Here is a 22,955-nt window from a genome sequence, read left to right on the forward strand (position 1 = left end):
TGTCGGAAGGACGGACGACGACTTCTTTCTTCTCCAAGGACCAAAACGACGACTGCGACTGCAACTTTTCGGCTGTCTCTCGGCTATATTCACGGACGATTTTCAGCCGTACAGAGGTTAATAGTTCACGAGAAAGCGTTATGTTGCCTTCGAGAAAATGTAACAAGAGACTTTCTCAGGTAGCTAAAGACAACAATTGTTGCATAACTCACGAAATGTTAATATTAAAGACTAGGTCTGATATAGGAATTTCTGCTATCTCACATTAATAAGAATAAAATTTTAATGAATAACTAAAATCTAAACTAAGGTTACAGGAGTTTGGGTATAATAATGAGTAAATAGTCACATATAAAGGGGAGAGCTTATTTTATTTACTAAAATTCACTGATAACATATTACGGAGCCGAGAGAGAGTTTACAAAAGTAGGTGAAGCATCCTATCTCTTTTCCTTTTTCATGATCAAGGTTCGGTCAGTGGTGATCTTCTTGGGATGATCTGATTGGAGAGAGGTTGTTCCCAATTGATGATTGCCCCAAAGTTGGGGTGTGTTGTCCATATTCTCTTTTTGCCTGGGATCAGGTGATCGAATGTTTTTGGAGACGAAGGTTGGTTTTGCAGGTGTTGGGTCATAGGTAGCCCGGGAAAACAATAAGATGTCGTCTAAATGGGGCAAATAGTGTAATATTTGGTTTGTGAAATGTTAGATTCATTCTGTTTATTTGGTTGAATGTTGACATTTTCATTTTTTAACAATAGATTGTTATAATTTCTTAACAGTTGTTGATGAGAAGGGTGACATTCAATCCTTTTTCTGTGTGATGTTTTCTTAATGATTGAGATGGAGAAAAGGGTTAAAAAATTCTTTAAATTGGAGAAAAATCGGGCTCTTGATCTCACATAAGGATCTGTTTCCCACAGAAAGTTCTCCTGGGAGGCATTCCCCTTGGCAGATCTCGTGTTGCGTTGCCATAAACAAATAAAATAATTGGAANAATTTTTTTTTTTGAATTTTTGGAATGTTTTTTAGGTCCCGAAATTTTTTCAAAATTTTTTTCCCGCGCAAAAAAATTTTATCGCGATTTTAATGAGCCTATGTGAAGGCTCGATTAAGGCTTAATTGTTTTTTAATGGGAGTTTTTTATCAAAATTATTTCATGGTTTTTAAGTTGTAGCGCACGGATTTTCATTCAGTAAAGTTATTTAAAGTTAGTTTCTGATGTCAAAAACGACCTCCGATGGTTTTTTAATTTTTTTAATTAATATATTTTTATAAATATATAATTAATTAATTAGGGGGGGTCGGAAATCGCAATAAAATTTTGAATTTTTTAAAAATATTTAAAAATTTCTGTGTCGCTTATAGTCACCCTACTTTAAACCCTTGTCCTCCCGAGACGTCTATGAGAATGTCCCGGGAAATCCGACTCCAGCTGTGTTCAAGGTCACCCAGCTGTGTAAACAATGACTCATCGGTGTTACATTTCACAGACAGGCGAAACAAAGGAAAATAAAATTTAAAGCTTTTTCTTCAAAATAAACGCATTTCTTTCGTTTTTTTTTCTGTTTTAAGTATTTTTTACGTTTAATTGAAATCTATATAAAAAATGTCAATGTCCTTAAGGAGTTAATAAATAATTTGATCATTTCTACTATTCAGGTAACCCAAAAACAATAAATCCAAAATAAACGAATTTGAACAAATATTTGAATTCATTCTAAATTTGAAATATAATGTTCCAAACAAGTTTTTTTAGCTTTTAGAATTTAAAATTAATCGTTTATTCAAGTAAGGTTATCATCAAGTAAGTTAATTCTCCATTATAATGAGAATTAACTTACTTGCCTGAGCAATGTTAGGCTCATCTACTAGTAAACTTTATTGTCTGGTATAAAATAGTTATATCTTTCCGACTGTTTTATTTGTTTATGGCAATGCAACACAAGAGATCTGCCAAGAAGAATGCCTCCCAGGAGGACTTTCTGTGGGAAATTGGTCCTTATTTAGGTGTTATGAACTTGAAAAACTCCAAGTGGCCAGCCCACTGGCGAGTTGCAAACCCACAACCATCTCCAGTGATTTTATCCACTTGGCCACTGGTGAACATATGTTTTTGAAAAATGAATTTAATAGATCAAAATTCTTTATTTAGGAAATCTTTATCTTAATAAAATATTTACATATAATTTGAAACTGAATAATGTAATATAATTTACCATGTATCGCTTGGCTTCTGTCGCGATATTCTTGTTTTATCTGTGGCTTTATTTTGGCTGCTTCGACCAAGAAAGATTCGTCGTCATCGTTCTTAGACTGCTAACCAAAACATAAAAAGTTTAAGGAAATCTTTATCTTAATAAAATATTTACATATAATTTGAAACTGAATAATGTAAGTATAATTTACCATGTATCGCTTGGCTTCTGTCGCGATATTCTTGTTTTATCTGCGGCTTTATTTTGGCTGCTTCGACCAAGAAGGACTCGTCGTCATCGTTCTTAGACTGCTAATCAAAACATAAAAAGTTTAATGATAAATACTTGTCTTAAAAATAATTTCTGATAATAATAATATTGGCTATCAATACCTAAAATTTTTATGTTGTATTAAAACTGATTTCAACAGAAAATTTAAAACTCAGATCTATTAATTATAATAATTATTACTAATTAATATATAATTCATATAGCATTACTTGCTTGCTACAGTCTTTAATAACAACTAGCATATAATTGAGGAAATGTCAGAAGCTTAAACTACTATGTTATGAACACACAACAATTACAATGTTTAACACATTTAACAGGCTGGTTAAAACATAATAACTGAATGATTGTACAGTACATTATCAGCCACATGTTGAGACTGACAGTGAGAAAATAACTTAAAGATGCTTTATTTACCCAAAGATAATGATGACAATAACAAATACTCATTACAATAAACTAATTTTTATACAGCATAGTTTTTGCAACTTGCTAATTTTGATAACATTAAATAGCATAACAATATCCATAATTATAGTCAGCATATTTTAACGTAATTACAATGGTTAAATCCAAAATTTTCATTATAAAATTTATATTTTTATAACATTTAAGTCACTTTTTCATCCAATATAATAATGAAATTTATTAAAATATTATACAGTAATGTTACAATTCACAGCATTGGAAAAGAAAAGTTCTCAAGTATGCTTACTGTCATAAAAATTAGCGCACCAAGAAAGAGTTGTTGTATCACTGTGAAACTTGGCATGAAGATAAGTCTCAAGCAGATATGGAAATTATTAGAGTTATAGCATGATGGATCATTGTGTAATGCCAGCAAAGGGAGTTAAACTGTGTCCCCTTGGCCTAAAAAATGCACACAAAGATATCCTGTTTATAGTTTACCTGTTGTATCACTAGAGATGCCTTTACATTGCACACAAAGATCATATAAACAACTAACTGAGTTTGAGAGGGAAAGGATCATCAGGTTGAGAGAAACCATATGGTCATCTTGCCAAATAGCCCACCACCTAGGCCATTCTGACAACACTGAGATGTTGGGACAAGTGAATGACAGAGAGCTCATACACATGGCACCCAGACTCAGGGTGCTCTCGGCCAATCACTTGCTGAGAGGACAACGTGGTCCTCTGACAAGCACACACACAGCCAACTGCATCGTTGTCTACCATCTGAACACAGATGGGGCCATCATTACAGGTCCCTTTGTCTGTCTGTACCTGGGTGAGGAACATTTGGCATCACAACAACCATTACATGTGCTGCTGTTGACACCACCCACTATCGCTTCTGTTTGGAGTAATATCACTCCTGATGGGATTGGACTGCAATGGAATGGAATCAGGTCATCTATAGTGATGATTCTAGATTCAGTTGGGCACATGATGATGGCCATGTTCATGTCCTGCAGGCCTCATAGAAAATGCCTCAATCCTGCTTATACTTTGGATAATCATGTCAGCTGTGGCTCCACTCCACAGCTGACATGATTATCTTGGGTGCCATCACAGCCCAGTAGTATGTTACTTATGTTACTGACATCCTGCAACCAGGTGTTGCCTTTTGTGGCAGGGCTCCAGAGAACCATTTTCCAACCACACACAGCAAGAGTGTCATAGGAATGCCTCTGCCACATTCTCACCTCGCCTCCGCCACTTCCCTGGCCTGCCCAGTCCAATTTCTCACCAATCAAATATCTGGGATCACCTGGGATGCCAAGTTGGACAGCCTAGGAGTTTTGCCAAACTAAAGGACCACTTGCAACAACTGTGGACTGAGATGTTGCAGGACACCATATGGCTTGTATGCCTCCATGTCTGCCTGTATTAAATCATGTATTCATGCTAAAGATGGCCCAACAGACTACTAGAACCTTCTCTCATTTGTAGTTTTTCTTGCAATAAATTATCCTTTTGCTTTCATTTTTTAATCACTTACATCACTGTTACTCTCATACATGTACAATTTCGTTTGATTCAGATAATTCCTTCTTGGTGCACTAATTTTTATGGCAATGAGTGTAAAAGTAACATTTAAGAAATTTGAAAAGAATTGCAATGCAATGAACACTTGCTAATTTCAATCTGCATTAGTCTGTATTTTATTTAATCCAAACCAGTTTCATTCTTTTTCTACTTTCTTTATTGAATTAATAATAAATTTTATATGATTTTAAATTGTTTGTAATTTATAATAAATTAATTTACTTAAAATATGCAGCATCTCATATAAAATAAAAACAAATTTTTATGACATTTTTCAAGACATTTCTGCTACAATTTAATAAGCTTTGTTTTGTTAAAACTAGAATAGATTAAAAACAACAACAACCATTCCTAGTAACAGATTGTCTGGGTTTGCTTGTAAGTGCTGTTATGCACTTACAAGCAAACCCAGACATAAAATATGATTTTAAAGAAAAAATTTATGATATAGTCTTATTAGATTTCAAGTGTTTAACAGTTTCCTTACAAAAAATGAATAAGTTTTAAAATTAATACAAGCTACACATTTTAACACAGTTGACATATGTATATATAGTCTTCCAAAATGAATGCTACTATTTTAAATTACTATAATTATGTCAATTAAATCTGAAAAAGAAGGTAATATGTTCTGCAGTCTGCAAAGTCAGAATCACCTATCATTGTGTGAAATGAGTTTTTGCATGAGCTGCACAATTTTGGCTGTTGTGGGAGGAGTGACTACAGTGAGCATAGCCATATTCATATTCTTCCTATAGTGAGCATAGGAAGAATATGAGTATCGAATGAATGTGTGCCATGTAACATAATACAGACACATTGAGAAATTGTAATGGGAAAATGTGAATCTTGGACAATTTTTCAATGTTTTAATGTACATTCCATCATTCTTGGATAATAATTAACATAATTACAACTATTTAAAACAGCAGCATTCTTTTTGGAACACTCTATACTAAAAACAAATTTTTAAATACGTGTTTCCTGTAATAGCCCTTTGACTTTTCTTTATACATAATTCCCCTAATTAAAACTTTTTATATAACTGAAAAATCTTGTACAATAATCACTTTATATTAATGAAAGTGTACTACTGTATATTGAATTATGTGTAATAATTAAATTTCTGTAAATCAACTAAAGAGAACTGTATTTTAAGCATTTTATAGTATATATTAGTAAAAACAACAAATTTCAATTTAAAACGCTATTTATAAAATAATATTAATTTTTTAATATTAATAATTTTTAAACTATATTCTAGATGTGATTAAAAATTGGATTTTCCTGGTAAAAATATCATCAATTTCCATAAATCATGAAGTTGCAAATGTATTAATTAATATACCATATACCAGGTGATCAAATGAAGAATTCAGGAATACTGTGAGGAGTTTGACAATAATGCAAGTCAGACTTGGTCAGATGAGCATGGTCTGTTCACAGCATTACAGTGTCAGCATCACCAAACTTCTCACAAGTTCTGTACTTTCACAATGAATAAATGTATATGACAGCTGTCACTATTTCACAAAAGATATGAACGTTGCAAAAATAACAAAATGTAAAAGCGACTTAATTAACATTAAAAATTTATGTAGATTAGGCCTTCTTAAACTATGGGTTGTAAAAAATTTCACAATAATAAAATCTTGTATTATGTGAAGTGCGGTTTTTAACATTGACAATTATAAAATCAAAATGTCAGTCATTCCTTCAGTAACTACAATAGCATAAACCACAATATACAACCATTTATCACACAGTAAACATTTATTATTCTAATGTTTTTGGTCTTCTAAATCAACCTTCTTCAGGAGACATCCAAATTTTACTATTTAAAAAACACAAAACCACTTATTCTATAATGGTTTATAATATTTTATTTTTAGAACAAGATAAATTTTAAAAATGTACACGCCAGACTTTCACATGTGAAAATCTGGTATGTGCATTCTAATTTATACTTTATAAATTTTACTTCAGTACTTACAATATCTATACTAGCAAATTAATCACTACCCTGTAATCGAAATGCTATCTTTCCTAGTGTCCTGTTAATTAGCTCGATTTTAGATTTTTATCAAGTAACACTTTCCAGGCAGTTGAAATCATAGCGTTTTCTCTATAATTTACTGCCTGTCCCTCTATTAAGCTTATGAATGTGCCATGCTTCCACGTATTTAATATATCACTTCTTCTGAACCTTTTGGATTATTTCTGTTTGATTTGTCTACTGCTACAGAATCTGAATATGTTATTGTATAGGTCACTAAGGCTGTAACTGGCTGTTCCTTCCAGATGTTATCTTTACGCTATTTTATCCTGTCTAGTGGCTCTTATTTAGCATAAGTCATTATGCTTCCTGCTTTTTTTTACTGGTATTCCCAGTGATGCACATCAGGTCAATAGCCACTTTGTCATTCATAGCATTTTGTATATACCTTTTAACTGTATTTAAAAAGGTACCTGTGATTACTTTGAAATACAGTTTTCCTGTTAATAACAATCCCTATTTTTCTGCAAACATTGCAGAGGAGTGTCATATATTCCACGACTGCATATCCATCCTGTTTGTCGTACCTTCTTGTTCGTCTATCTTCTGTCCTCCGTTTGTTGATCATTCCTTTTATCGTTTTATGCTTGATGTACAATCACTTTAAAGTACTCTAACTCTCTTATCCTGTCCTGTATGTTAGTGCAATGTGTGTATGCTTCTTTTATAAGAGCCACAACCTATACCTTACTGGGCTATGTAGATCAGGTTATAAATATTGGGTTGTAAGTCAGCTCCTGTAAATATCTGTGGTGATCCCTTTAATGTGAACGAGATGTTGAGGAAATGCCACCACTATCACTTTCATGCTCCAATTCTATTTTCAAGCCAAATAAGTTAAAATTAATATCTTTGACAAATTGCCTGATATTAGGTTTCTTCCTCCACATTAATAATACATTGTCTATATAACACACATACAGAGCAACATTGTCTCTATATTTAGGTATGGTTGCGCTCTCCAACGACCTCATGATTATCTCGTAGATGGTCTTGGATATGGGATTGTCCGTGGGTAACCTGTTCTGCTCATAAACCAGCCCATTGAACATGAAAAATAATGAATATGTAGCTAAGTGTGCCAACTCCAGCACTTCTGTACATAAGCTGTCCGAATTGCTGATTTTGTTCATTGGCAAATCTCTCAAGTGGCAAAACATGGTTCCAGCTTGATAGAGGGGTACAGTGTTTGAAATCCATAACCATAAAAAACTCCTAATCTCTCAGCTCTAAATTCTATAGCTTCTGGATTAGATCTAGCAATTGCTTTATGCAGTATTCATGCACTGACAAATTCCTGGTAACAAATCTGTCGAGCATGTGTCCAGGCAGGATTGTGAATGAACAACACATATCTATAACTGGTCTTATGCTTTGCCAAGATTTGTCACTTTTTGCAAATCTGAATAATCTTGGTATTGAGAGAGAGGCAACCACTATTTTCTCCATCCTAAGTTTTCTCACTAGGGTCATGGTGGCAAATCTCTTGCCCTTTGCTTGTAGATGGTCAACAGTATGCAGATAGCATGCTGTGCATTGTGTCTTGTTCGTGTATTCTGTTACAACCTCATTATGTGTGAACTGTGCCATTATAACCATATCTTTCAATTTGTCCGCCCATACTAGCACTACATTATTTTCTGCCATACCTCTCTTGCTATCCCAGACTTCCATATTGAGCTGGGGGTAGACGTCATGGAGTCATTCCTCAACTTAAATGTCTTCCATTGGAAAAAACTGTTTATTTATGTTGCTTAACCCTTCTATTGCTTGTCCAACATCGGGGACAGTCTTCACTATCCAAGGCTCAGGCTGCATTACTAATTCAGGGCATATATGTGAACATGCCATTATAAACACATCTTTCAATTTATTCAGAGAGTTCCTAAAAATTGATTAAGAAGACTGAAAATGCTAGAATAATAAACATTCACAGCATGATAAATAGTTGTGTTTTGTGGTTAAAAGTCAGTCAATTCTGCAAAATGCTGAAGATGCCTTGCATCCCACATTATCAAATATTCAGAGAAGATTTAGTTTTTGTATGTAAAAATAAACATGCACATTCATCTCATCAGAATGCAAATTTGCTTTTGTCTTTAATAAAAAGTAAAATAATTTGTATATAAAAGAACTGTTTTATGATTTATCATCAGTAAGTGATTTTATTTTTATGCCTATTTTATATACCTATGTACCAGGAGTTATGCAAAATTTTCTCAGGTAAAAGAAAGTTACAAATAAAAAAATCTTAATAGCTCTGATGTAATGGAATAAATTCCTGTAATAGTTTGTATTGCATATATTTTGCATGGTTTTCATAAAAAAATAATAATAAAAATCATACATTACAATTACCTTAGCAAACAATCTTGCAAATTCAGCATTTTGATCATCAATAGTTGTCTTCCTTTCTTTTTCAAACTAGAAAATTTTTAAAATATTTATAGGTTCATTAAAAAGTAATTATTATATAATAATCAGTAAAAAACTAAAATAGTATGAAAGATTTACAGAAGTAAATATATCATTTAAATTTTAAAATGCTACTGTATTTAACAAGTTTCCTAAAAATATATTTATTTACCATTTGTTTTAAGGAATATTTATCATCATCAGGAAAATAACATGTTCTTTTTCCACCAGCATCATAAGTATCTACCTGGAATGAAAATTATACTTCAAAGTTAAGAAGCAAAATATATTTAACAGATAAAAATTAATACTTCTGAAGCATAGTCTGTTTGATCATTATTAATTCTCTTAAAATACAGAATACAATTTATAGTGTAATATTTAGGATAAAAATTAAAAACAAATAAAATAAAGAATATATTGGAACTAGCATTGTCTGACACATATACCACAAAATCCAAAATAAAGCAGCCATGTGGCAAACTACAGCTGTGCTATAGTCCATCAAATTCAAAACTAGCTGGTTTTATGGTAATTCTGGATTTCTAAATGCCAGATAATTGACTCATTACTGTATATTTTCCTCACTAATTACCACTTAAAGTAAAAATCTTTGGCAACTTGATCAAATAAACAATTTAGAATATTCTGGAAAAAAAACTGGCCCGGAGAGAGACTCGAATCCTCAACTCCCACTTACCATGAGGATGCATTGCCAGTTATGCTACCCAGATCTCTGCCCAATCTTCCCTTTCAGATGTATTTAATTTAGATATAACCATCCTTGGTTACATATGGCACTAACTGGGGATGCCTTCAGCACTCATGTCCAATAATCACTACTATGGCACTCAGCCAGACATTACTTAACCCCAATATGATGTATATATACATATATAAACATCCCAAAGCCCAATATTTTAGTAATATGCCAAACAACTGCTGGACCAGTGATTGCATCGTAGCATTCGGGAATGCCGAGATGCAATCATCCGATATACCGAGGCTATTTGGCTTTGCAAAAACCCATAAACTAGCAAGCAAATATGGCCCATTGTGGACAAATCGAGATCCTCAACTCTAGCCATTAATTAACAATTAATAATTGCTTGTTCTTTTTAACAATAACTGAATGCTTGTTTATTGAACTGTAGAAGTAACAAGTGAGAAATTAACTAATATTAAGTCATTTAATATTGATAAATTTATCTTATCAAAATTCAAGTTCAATGTCCAAAAATGAGAAAAACTAATTTCAAAACTGATAGTTTTGTTATTATTCATAACAATTTTATAACTATTAGATGATTAAAATGAGGTAAAGGTTATCTATGTCAGAAAAAAAAATGTAAATATTATCTAATATGCTATTAAAAGATGTATACTTTAATGACTAATTAACATGTTGACAGCAAAAATCCGGCAAAATGTACACTTAATTGACAAATTAACGTTTTTAACAATCGTAATCAGCTTTAACCTAATAAATTTGAACAGTGATGAAAAAGAATGTTGATATGATCGGTAATTTTTGTTTAAAAAAATGTTCTAATTTCAATTGCTGTTTGATTTTATTAGGTTAAACCTGATTATGACTGTTTAAGATGGTAGAAAACATTAGTTTGTCCATTAAAGTATATGTCTTGCTGGATATTTTTTTTGTGTTGGTGTGTTAATTCGAACTTCATCCAATTTTACAAGGTGTTTGTTTATATAATTAATGACATTTTAAAAATATTTTAATAAATTTTTTTCTGTTTATTTTATGCAAAAATTCATTAATTTAAATATAAAACTAAGATTTGGCATCACTCGCTTATTCACTTCTACACTTATTGTTAATCTCTAAATTTAACATTATTTGAAAGAATTAAGAATAAACTATTAAAGCTTTCTTTTTAACTTTAAGTTTTTTATTCAATATTTTTATATTAAAAATTTTCTAAAATAAAATTGAGAAATTATGTTAAAATTTTACCTGTTTTTTCTTTTTACCAGTGTAAGTGGATTGTGAAGTTGATATCGGTTGCGTAAAGCCTCTGTTATCAGTTTTAACGAGAAGAACAGTTTCATCCGATTTTCCTTCTACCTGGTTGCTGGCGTTTTCTTTAACTTTTCTAGCTTCCGCTAATTTCAATTTCAATTTTTTGACTTCTTCCATATTTCCTAGCAGTTCGGCCTTTATTAATTTTGCACCTAATTCATTCATTTCTCTATCAGTTAACAATGGAACTTCTTTCGGAGAAGATGCTTCTTCTTTAGCTTTCCTAGCCCCTTCCAATTTTGATTCCAACTTTTCAACCTCTTCTAAATTTCCTAACATTTCTGCCTTCAGCAATTTTGCACCTAATTCATTCATTTCTTTATCAGTTAACAGTGATGATTCTTTTCTTGTTTCTTCAGGTGAGCACTCCTTTTTCATGGAGTTATCATTATTCTTATCAGTTTCTGTAAAACAAACGAAGTCTTTTAAATTATGAAATGGTCAACAATGTAGAAAATAACAGTAAAAATATTTCTTAATTTTGAAAGAGTCAAATGAAATTAGTCTACTATGCAAAAGACTATTTTATGATTAATGCCAAATGATTATCGGATTACATCGGGCTATAATAATCCTATTAATTACTAATTAAACATCAACTTATTTAGCTTAGAGGGACGCGTTAAGTGCCGTCACCTGATAAATTTAATAATTATAATTAAATTAATATTTAATAATTAAATTAGGAGGATCCGGAAGAAAAGAAGGACATAAAGTTGGACTCGAACCCCCAACTCCAACTTGCTGTTCAGATCTGTTACCAGTTACGCTTCCATAACTACTAATGTAGATATAACTGTACTGATTTCTTCTAGGCCAAATTACTTGACATTTAATTAATTAGTAACATTATTATAGCCTGATGTAATCCTGTAATTTTTTCACATTAATCTAAAACTTGAGTTAACAAATGATTATATTTGTATTTTATGATTAAATATATCATTATTTGATAATAAAAATAAAACTATGAGTTCAAACAAAACTAACATTTTAAACAAATAACATTACGCACAAGGGATGATTACATGAAAAGTTTACTTGTGTTTCAAATATTATCCCTCAAGTCCCTACAGTAAATAAATATTTAACATTTAAGAGTTTCTTGTTATACCTAAGCATGCTATCGAGCTACGTAAAAATGTGATTGTCTTGTTAACAAGACAATAGAATGCTTAGGTAGCTCTTGGAGTTAAAAAGTGTATTTCTAGCAAGTAAATTTTTTGTTTACTCATCCATTACATTTTAAATAGTGATTATATAATCAAAAAATTATAAAAAAAAGTTAACTTTAAGTAAAAGTTAAAGAAAACAAAAACAACTCTCCAATTCTTCTAACTGGATCAATTAAAATCACAATATTTATAGAAAACTACAATAAAAATAATAAAAATTTATGTAGATGACTGCTTAGTTAAGTTACAGCAACACAACACTTGGGCGATACGCCTATATGTCTAGGGAAATGCCTTCCGGGAAGTCTTTTTAAAGATAACTGACCCCTATTCAGGCTTTACAGATGTGGAGAAAACCCAGAAAGCTCTACGTGGCCGGCCTATCCTGGCAAGGCACGAACCTACGACCGAACTCACAGTGTTCAGGGAACAGAATCGCTTGGCCACTGGTGGGTTTTATGTAGACAAAGAACTGTATGTAACACGTGTAGCTACAAATTTCAATTGATGTTATATAGAAATATCTCTGTTCATTGTTCATTAAGCAAGTAATTTAACAATCATACAAATTTACTTTTATAAAAATTCTTTTAAAATTTCTTTTACCATAATAACTGTTAATAATTAAATATTATGGCACAAATTACACTTAAATGAATTTAATATAATTTGAAAACTAAAGTCAATATTCCATAATGCAACTATACTTCAGAAGAAAAAATAAATAGTAAAAAGGAAGCAAAAATAAACTTACAATATAAAAATAATATGTTTTCTTTTTATAAACAGTAATATTTACATTCAAATACATGATAATTGAGCAGTCTCGTCAAATATTACCAGTAAACACAGATTATATTCGTAAATATTTATAACATATTAAAATCTTGCATCAATAATTTTAAACTTTTATCTCAAATATATTTATATTTATTAGAAAGTCGAGTCATATGATTATATTCTCGTGATTAAAATCCGCTTTTAGTCTAAATACAAATACACATACAAAGATCACCAATATATAAAAAAAAAATTGATCACAACAGCAGTAACATATTACTAATTTATATAAAAAGTGCAAATGACTTATGTGCCACTAAGTTTATTATAAAGGTTTATAATTAAAAAAATATTGACCCTTAAGACAGATTACATAATTTTATGGTTACTGTTTACAAATGATAATTTCATTAATATTTTATGGAAAGAAAATAAAAACAGTATCAGATAGAATGGGAAATCTTTTAGTAATACATAGTTATTTAAGATGTTAAGTAAGAAGGCAAATAAGATAATAAAATTAAATCCAGAAGTAGATGAAATTTAAGTTTTAGGGTTTGACTGATTTAAGGGGACATATGAGCAGAAATGTCACTAAAATCAACCAAAATATTGATTTTTGGATTTTCCGATTATAAAGTGACTCACAAAAGTCATCAGACACACGAATATAGGGAAGAAATTACAATAAGAACTGTTGATATATTGATTAAAACCCAATTTTTATTTGGTTTGTAAGAACAATAAAAATTATATCGTATTTATTTCAGTTAAGGATTCCAATTTAGAGAAACAAAATGAGAAACAAACTCTAGCTAACAAAAGTCATCGGACAGATAATGTTTTTTTTGCAAATTAAAAATCAATTATACATATCAGTAAATAATTCAATAACTTGTTGGATTGCCTTTTCTTTCCAACACAGTTTTCAATCTGTTTGGCATCGATTTCACTAGTTTTTCTGTGATATTTATCTCACTTTTTGTCCATTCATATTTGAGGGCACATTTCAATTTGTTTTTGTTACTAATATTATAACTTTGAATCCTTTTATCTAGTTCATTCAATAAATGTTCAATTATATGTAAGTTGGGAGATTGTGCTGGTGTTTGGGCAATTGTACAGTAGCCACTGTCAAACTTTATTAGATTGTGTTTCAGATCATTATCTTGATAAATATGGAAAATATTTGAGATACCCAAATATAAAAACTGCAGAAGTCTTTAAATTTTCTTTTAAAATATTTAAATATCCTTCTGTATTCATATTTGCATCTATAAACACAAACACAAGTCTTCCATTTCCAGAGGCTGTCATACAGGCCCGTACCATAACACTTCTTCCTCCATGTTTTACTGTTGGCACAAGGTTTTCTTTATTCGGTTTGTAGTTTAGCTTCTTCCACACTACAGTTCAACTGTCGGAGCCAAAGATGTTAAATTTGCTTTCGTCTGCAAATATTACGTGCTTGTGGTATTCATAATCTTTATTCAACATGTTTTTTGCAAACTGATAGCAAACTTCCCCGTTTCTTTCATTAAGAAAAATTTTCTCCTTGCCACTCTACCATTATATCCACTTTCCTGCATGACTCTTCTTACTGTTTCTGGGTGAACGTGAACTCCAGTGTAATTTTCCAATTCAGCTGCAAGTTTCGGTGCACTTGTTTTAGGATTATTTTTTTATTTATAACTGATATGACCGTTACAGACTACCATAGAATTATTGGTAAATCTCATAAAACTTGCAAATAATAATGATATCTTTAAGCTGTCCGGTTAATTTTGTGACTTTGATATTATAGGATGCTAATTACTTTATTGCTTTTGTGTCAATTTTCCTGTTATATTGCCAGTAATGTAGTAGTACAGTACAGTAGAGCGTCGTTTATCCAAAAGAATTCCAGTCGGCAAATTTAAATTTTCGCTAGTGCTGTGGTGATGCAATCTTTGGCTACATCTTGGGCTACTCCAATATTTTTTTTTGTTGATGTGTGTGTTTTAGCTGGCAGCGCTGGCACTTTTGTGTGGTGTTTTTCTGGGGACTGTGTGTCGTGCCGAATCGAACGTTTTTGATACTAGATTAACTTCTAAAGTATAATTTTTTTGTTTTTATATTTTTCAATATATTTATTTTGTTTGTAAAAAATAAAAAAATAATTTTTAATAATACAATAGCCACGATTATTATTTTAAAAAGTTTACGTTAGGCTTAACATCGACGAAAATTCAACGCGAAGTGACACGCAACGGAGAAAAATTTCAACACGAGATAGGTTTATATATTTTTTCGTACATAATCGGTTATCCGAAAAATAAGTTATCTGAACAACCCCAGTCGCCAATTGATTCAAATAAACGACGCTCTACTGTATATAGTAAATTACAATGGAGAAAATAACAAGAAAGTTTAATGTACTTTTAATTACTTTTATTTTAATAGTAGTATAAAGTAGCATAAAGTAGTTTAATGACAAAAGTGCCCGATGACTTTTATTAATCACTTTATGTAGTTTGGTGTGTCAAAATCTATTAAAATTTTTTGAAAATACAAAATAACATAGTCAAAATTAATAAAAATAAAATCATTGATACAATTTTTTTTCTTATTTTATTTTAAAACAGAAACATATATGATAGACATTTCCAAAATACATAGACTTTTTTATAACTTGTGGAACACATTTTGAATTGCTTTAATACTTATCATAGTCAAATCAAAGAATATCAAATTCAAATAATTAGATTTAGAGTTAAGATAATAGTTAAAAAATATTTCTTGTAATGTATTCATTTCATGAATTTTCTTAATAATCTGTAATACAAACTTTGAAATTTAAAGCAAAATTCTATTTGAAGAAACCATTATCTTTCTCATTATCGTGATCATGAATTTCTGCAGAAAATTTTCCAGGGGAGCAAAGTTTGGAGACAAATAATTATATCTATAAATTTTTATTTATTTAATTTTTTTGGGTCTTTTTCATAAGTAAATTATAGAATACAGTATTGCATCAATACAAAAGAACAAAGCATCCCATAATTGACAATGCACAGTTACATGTGACAATGCGTGAAGCACCTCCCCTTGTTTCCACACCACTTGACCGAAGGGTCAACACTGCATTGGTGATGTCCACGTCAGGATGACACTACTGCGTCTTTTCTGGAAGACACAGAAACCGCTATGGCCGTTAGCTTTCGTTTTGTTAGGTCATGCAAGCAATCACATGCACNAAGCACCTCCCCTTGTTTCCACACCACTTGACCGAAGGGTCAACACTGCATTGGTGATGTCCACGTCAGGATGACACTACTGCGTCTTTTCTGGAAGACACAGAAACCGCTATGGCCGTTAGCTTTCGTTTTGTTAGGTCATGCAAGCAATCACATGCACAGGCAATTGGATTTGGGATGGAGGAATCTGAGAGACAGCGAGTCGCTGGAGGAGGTTGGAGAGAAGATGAGTCGGAAGTGAATCACTTGAATGCCAGTTTAACAACTAATAACCATTTATTTGAAGAAAAAAAAAAGGATTACACGATATATACATTGAACTATGTTGAAATAACTGACCTATACACCATAGGTGGTTGCAAGAGAGAGAGAGTTTACAGGATATTGCGCATAGACGTAAATACCTGAAATTTGGTTGACGTAAATACCTGATTTGGTTGAGTAGATGGGGTAACCTCCCCATCCTGGGAATAGAGGTGAAATCTAGTATTGTCCTGAGTTTCAGCAAAATAATCCTATTAGGATGCAATTAAGTGTTCCATTTCAGCAACGACGTTAATCCAAATAAGAGGCACTTAATAAGTCCATTTGGCAACTAAATTAATCCAAGTAGGCAGCACAGTGCAAATGTGATGGGTTAATTAAGGAGCTGGCGATGACTTCCATTATCGGACCTTTTGCATAATACCTTTTACAGGATAGGGATGGAAAACTAGGACTACTCATTGCTATTCCATTATAGGACCAGGTGAGGACTGTAACCATTGAAGGAATGGGTGGTGACTGCCTTAACAGGCCATTAATTGTTATATTAAAGTCATAGCATATGGCCAGGAGGCCAAAAGGTCACAGGTAAATGTCGTTTTCGACATCGAGAACATGTAAGATGAGATGTTCTTAAGTAAAAGTTGACAGTTATCGAACGACAATCATCAATTATATATATGCTGAAATTGTATTATTTTCAGTTGAAGTCCAGGTTCCCACATACATATCATAATCAGTTTTTATGATTATAGTTTGTGGAATTTTTTACTTGATCCTAGGGAAGGGCAAATGTTTCATTTGTTCCCCTCTGTGGCCACACATATATGATGAATCAAATTTAATCATTAATACTAAAATTATAATGAAATAGAATATATTTATTCAAAACCAAGTGAAAACAGGAAATATGGTAGAAAATTGATTATCCAAAAACAAAAATACATTAACCAAAATCAACTTCAGAGAGTATTAATTCCAGAAATTACAAAGTTTTTACATAATAACAATTGTCGGCAATCTTCTGTAGAGCACTACTGAGCTATCTCATTATCAACACTACTGTTAGGTTTTTATTTGTTATTATAATACAAAATAGAAAAGCATAATTGCATAAATCACAGACTTCTAATGCATCAAATGTTTCATTGTGCTTAGGCATAGTGAAACTTTTGATGCATTAAAAATAGCATTAATATAGTTAGAAATGCAATGCAAAGCAGACTTTTTCAACTCTCATGACAATCAAGCACAACAGGAATTTAGCAAAGTTAAAAACAAAACAAAGTACAGTACATACAATGCAAAATAAGCAACTTCTTTCAAAAATTAATTGTAATAAATAATTTTTATATGAGTATTATACTTTACTTAATATTAATTTTACTATTATGTGCTTTTAACTTTGATTTCAAAGTTTCATTAGTATGTTGTAGATTGCAACAAATGTCTAATTTATTAAAAACAAATAGTAGTATGTTTTTTTGTTATTTCTCACCACTCATATATATTAAATTTCTATGCCTTAACCTTAAAAAATGCACATGTGCAGCATAATTTGACAACTTTTAACTACAATTCTATAAATACATAATTTAACAAATTCTCAATTTGTTCCTGTCAAATTTGACAACTATAATTGAGAACTTCAGATAAAGTTACAGTGGAACATCGTTTAACGGCATAATTCGTTCCAGAATCGTACTCATAATGCAAAACACTCATTAAGCAAAACAATTTTTCCCATAGAAATTAATGTAAAATACGATAATGCATTCCATTCCGAAAAAAATACTCAAATATTTTATATATAACGTTTATTCAAAGAAAATTGTACAATGTGCATTGTTAAGGAGCGTGAATCATCACCGTCTTTTCTTCTAGCGCGGAATGAACCAACCTGGAATGAGAATTCGATTTGCAGAAAACAAAAAGAATCACAGATAATATGTTTGATAAACACTCCAAACGATATGCCAAATTCTTGGGCTATGTAAAGGCTATAATTAAATAATTGAAATTAATTAATTTGACTAGAGGTAGGCAGTTATGCTTCCATCTCATATTAAATTTAATAATTATAAATAGTTAATTTTTAATTCAGACATTTCTAAATTTAATTTGGAAATGGACATTAAATTTAATATGAGACGGCAGAATAACTGCCTACCTCTAGTCAAATTAATTAATTTCTAATATTTAATTATAACCTTTACAAAGCCAAATAATTTTCTATATCATTTGGCATGTTTATTATATAACAGGATATAGTTGCTGATGTTTAAAAGTAATATGTGTGAACACAAGTTTGGAAAAATATGTGATCACAAACAACACTAAGATGTTAATGAAACAAGTGCTAAACACAGACTGATGGAGCATGCACACAATTTGGGATTTTCCCTCTCCTCATCACTCGTTAAGCGAGGCAATTTTTTACAATTTGTTTTGCTCATTATGCGAGGTGCTCGTTAAGCGAGGTTCCACTGTAATTTAAAGAAAAAACATTTTAATATAAACTTTTAAAATTTTACCTTTACTATCAACTTGATATTTATTGTGAAATTCTTTCTTCATCCATTTTGGTGCAGATTTAGTGAATTTTGGTTCACTAGTTGACGTAAAATTACGATTATAACTTTCTACACTTTCATCAGTTTTCTTAAATTGCTTTTTATAACTTTCGTACGCATCACTTTTATCTTTTTTAAACTGATCAAATTTCGTGTTCCGATTTCCATCTCTGAATGATTCTCTTCTATATTCTTTTTTCCACTTAGGTTGCCTCGTATCAAATCTGTTTTCTCTTGCTTTGTTTTCAGCATCAGCAAGTAATTTTTCTAGCTTATCTAATGACTGAAAAACAATTATTATAAAAACCACAATTAATTAAACTTAACATAGCCAATATGAGAAAATTAGAATTTAAATTCAAATAATTTATATCATTATTCAAGTATGATAACTGAAAAAATTGTAAGACGTGATATACAAATATGGAATTGAATTGTATTATCGCTGCAGAGGTTGAAGTGTCGTCACTTTGGCAAATTGCATTTGATAGATAACTTATAATTACACTTAAACTCAATTATAACGAGCATTAAGGGACCAGCAAGATTTCCTTGTTATAACCATTATTCATTATATCCATGAAGAACAGTGACATAACTAGGGGGAACAATGGGTGGCTTCTTTGGGTACAAATATGTAAGATGCATTCTGTGGTCAGCAAAATTTGTAGCTTTGCGAGAGAGTTTACAGGATATTGCGCATAGACGTAAATACCTGAAATTTGGTTGGCGTAAATCCCTGATTTGGTTGAGTAGATGGGGTAACCTCCCCATCCTGGGAATAGAGGTGAAATCTAGTATTGTCCTGAGTTTCAGCAAAATAATCCTATTAGGATGCAATTAAGTGTTCCATTTCAGCAACGACGTTAATCCAAATAAGAGGCACTTAATAAGTCCATTTGGCAACTAAATTAATCCAAGTAGGCAGCACAGTGCAAATGTGATGGGTTAATTAAGGAGCTGGCGATGACTTCCATTATCGGACATTTTGCATAATACCTTTTACAGGATAGGGATGGAAAACTAGGACTACTCATTGCTATTCCATTATAGGACCAGGTGAGGACTGTAACCATTGAAGGAATGGGTGGTGACTGCCTTAACAGGCCATTAATTGTTATATTAAAGTCATAGCANCTAATTAATAATATGCCTGATTTCAGTCTTTTTTTATCTTCAAATCTTAAAATTGATGATTGCTTTATTTTTCGATAATGTCAATACTGTAGAAGATGACAAAGAAAACTACAACTTTCTACACACTTTGACAGTTTTAGTACCATGTTCCAACTCTCAAATAATTTCTACTTTTGCGTAAACTGAGCGACATCTCCTTTTCTTAATGAACGTCTTTCTCGTAGAAGAGTTCATTTCTAACTAGAGTTTATGGTAATTTTACTGTCATAGTGACAATTAAGTAAATTGGCAAAGTAGGGCCGGAAGTTAGTCAAGAAAAGAGGATGGTCTCCAAAAAGAAAGGTTAGTAATAAATAGGACTGTAATCGATGCAGGTCATAAAACTAAGTAACCCTTTCAATTTAATCTTTTCTAAGAATTTGGTATCTCATTTTTTATTACTTGAACAATTAAGAATGTTCATGTGTTTGCATAACTACCAAAAATTAGCCTGTTATATCTGTGAAGCACCCTCATTACAACCGTGAAAAAATGCGAGCAAATACGCGTAAATTAAACTTGTTATGGCGTTTTGCTCATTATAACTGTGCACTAGTTATATCCGTGTTTCTTATAACTGAGTTCAACTGTATATGATGAAGTGTAAGTTTAAATAATCCTTTCTTCATTTAAGTGTTGTTTGAATGATTTTAATCACCTCTAAAATCAGAACAAGCTGAGAGTTTTTTCTTGTATTTCATATTGTTAAGTTAATAAAAATATATAATTTACATATAAATATATTATTGTGAGTTTCCTATATATATATATAGGCACTGTATTTAATATAAGTATTGTAACAAAGTTACAAATCTGTCAATTTATTTATTATAAAATAAAGCGACATTAAAACAATTATATATATATTTTAAAAAATTTGATTATTTCTTTAAATCAAAAATTATTAATATAATTGAAAAATACATATCCTTAATTACCCCCATCTTTCAGCAGCAACTTCTTCCATACTTCTATTTTCTTCTTCAGCCTGTTCTTTGATCCTTTTATAAGCTCTTCTAAACCAATTTAATCCTGCATCTCCAACAGTTTTTTCAGGCAAGACTCTTTCATTTGTACTTTCGTAAGAAGATTCAGAAGGAAGCCCAATTCCTCCATCTTTCCAATATGGATTTAATTCCCTTTCGTGTTGTCCTGGCTATAAAATAAAAAATATTCTTATTAAAATGCAAAATTTTCCAGGACAGACTTTCTTCTTATATTTCTGAGAGCAAAAAAACTTATTTTTGTAGAACAGATGTTCTGAATTTAAGAAATTAATATTACAGCAATTTTGTTTTATTATGTAAATTAAAATTGAAAAATTTTCAGATATATTTTATAATAAAAATAAAATAAATTCTCAAAATTAAAATGATTTCATTATATAACATTACTTTGAACATCATAAATAATTCTTAATTCATCCTGGAACTATATTGACTATCATGAGCAATATGTAAGTCCCATAATCATAAAAAAAAATATAAACAATAAAAACATTAATCTAAACAATAACAATAAAATTGAACTAATTAATACCATTGAAAATATACTAAACAAGTAAAACGGCAAAGCCATTTTTGGGATGAGACTATGTTTCGGAGAGTGTGAGCAATGCATGCACAAATCTCGCACTCGCACCTGTTTGTAGAAACAGTCTCAGAATTTCATATTTTCTTTCGATCCAGTTCTCCGTCCTCTGACTACCTACAAGTCTGGTTTATTTTATGTGCACACCAAATACTCTGTGCCAAATTGTAACACCTGACATGTACTCCTTCATATCTCTAAGGTGTGCAGCTGTTGGCAGCAGTGTGATTTTAGAGATGAGATATATTCTCGCCAAAAAGAATATTTTTAATAGTGTTTCTGATTTATTTTAGATTATATTGAAATGCAACATCGTTAAATAAAGTATAAATGTAAACTTTATTTACTTTAGCATACATTCTCAAAATTAAAACCAATTATCCATCAATTCAATTTGCTTAACAATTAAGATAAGATATTTTTAATGTCTATCTTAAAAACGATAACAATTAAATATCCCATACATTGTATTAATGTTTTAAATTACTATTTCATATGAGAGTCATCCAGAAAATNAGTGTTTCTGATTTATTTTAGATTATATTGAAATGCAACATCGTTAAATAAAGTATAAATGGAAACTTTATTTACTTTAGCATACATTCTCAAAATTAAAACCAATTATCCATCAATTCAATTTGCTTAACAATTAAGATAAGATATTTTTAATGTCTATCTTAAAAACGATAACAATTAAATATCCCATACATTGTATTAATGTTTTAAATTACTATTTCATATGAGAGTCATCCAGAAAATAAAGAACGTTTACCCGTAGCACCCTGTACTGGTGAATGACCACTGTCAATTTAAGCTCCATTTAGTCTCTCGTGTGTTAGTTGAGTGCGCATAAAGTTTTGATAACAGCAGTCTTATTTTACTGTTTTTGAAGGCTTAAAATATGTACAAAGATTGAAAATCCCACCAAATGAGAAGTGCAAAGTGTTATTTCTTTTCTAAATGCAAAGAAAGTTCGTCCTATATAAATTCATAAGAAAATCACAGAAGTGTATGGTAATCACATTATGAACAAATCAAATTTGAGAAAATAGTGTTTAATGTTTAATCAAGAAAGAATGCACAACCAAACTTTGGGTACATTCGTAAAGTCAAATGAGTTAAATGCATTAGGAATGAATCGGTCAA

At 31.0% G+C, this 22,955-nt stretch overlaps 1 protein-coding gene across 5 annotated transcripts in view; it reads right to left on the minus strand.

Moving 5' to 3' along the window:
* The window catches only part of LOC111640843 (CWF19-like protein 2), a 35,649-nt gene extending 14,273 nt beyond the window's left edge, over positions 1–21,376 (minus strand). For 2 of the 5 annotated variants that reach the window (XM_023386912.1, XM_023386910.1), the window contains exons 1-6: positions 21,158–21,376; positions 19,005–19,327; positions 10,950–11,419; positions 9,144–9,218; positions 8,915–8,980; positions 2,409–2,508 (exon numbers count right to left, since the gene is read on the minus strand). In XM_023386912.1, the coding sequence (XP_023242680.1) occupies positions 2,409–2,508; positions 8,915–8,980; positions 9,144–9,218; positions 10,950–11,419; positions 19,005–19,327; positions 21,158–21,186 (1,063 nt within the window). In that variant the 5' untranslated portion in view covers positions 21,187–21,376. Of the gene's footprint in view, positions 1–2,218; positions 2,319–2,408; positions 2,509–8,914; positions 8,981–9,143; positions 9,219–10,949; positions 11,420–19,004; positions 19,328–21,157 lie in introns of all 5 variants that reach the window. The other 3 variants (XM_023386914.1, XM_023386911.1, XM_023386913.1) reach the window with 3 other exon arrangements.
* Between the last annotated feature and the right edge of the window lie 1,579 nt (positions 21,377–22,955).

The sequence above is a fragment of the Centruroides sculpturatus genome, unplaced genomic scaffold (assembly GCF_000671375.1).
Source record: "Centruroides sculpturatus isolate CEXI.00-Female unplaced genomic scaffold, Cexi_2.0 scaffold1388, whole genome shotgun sequence".
Taxonomy (NCBI): Eukaryota; Metazoa; Arthropoda; class Arachnida; order Scorpiones; family Buthidae; genus Centruroides; species Centruroides sculpturatus.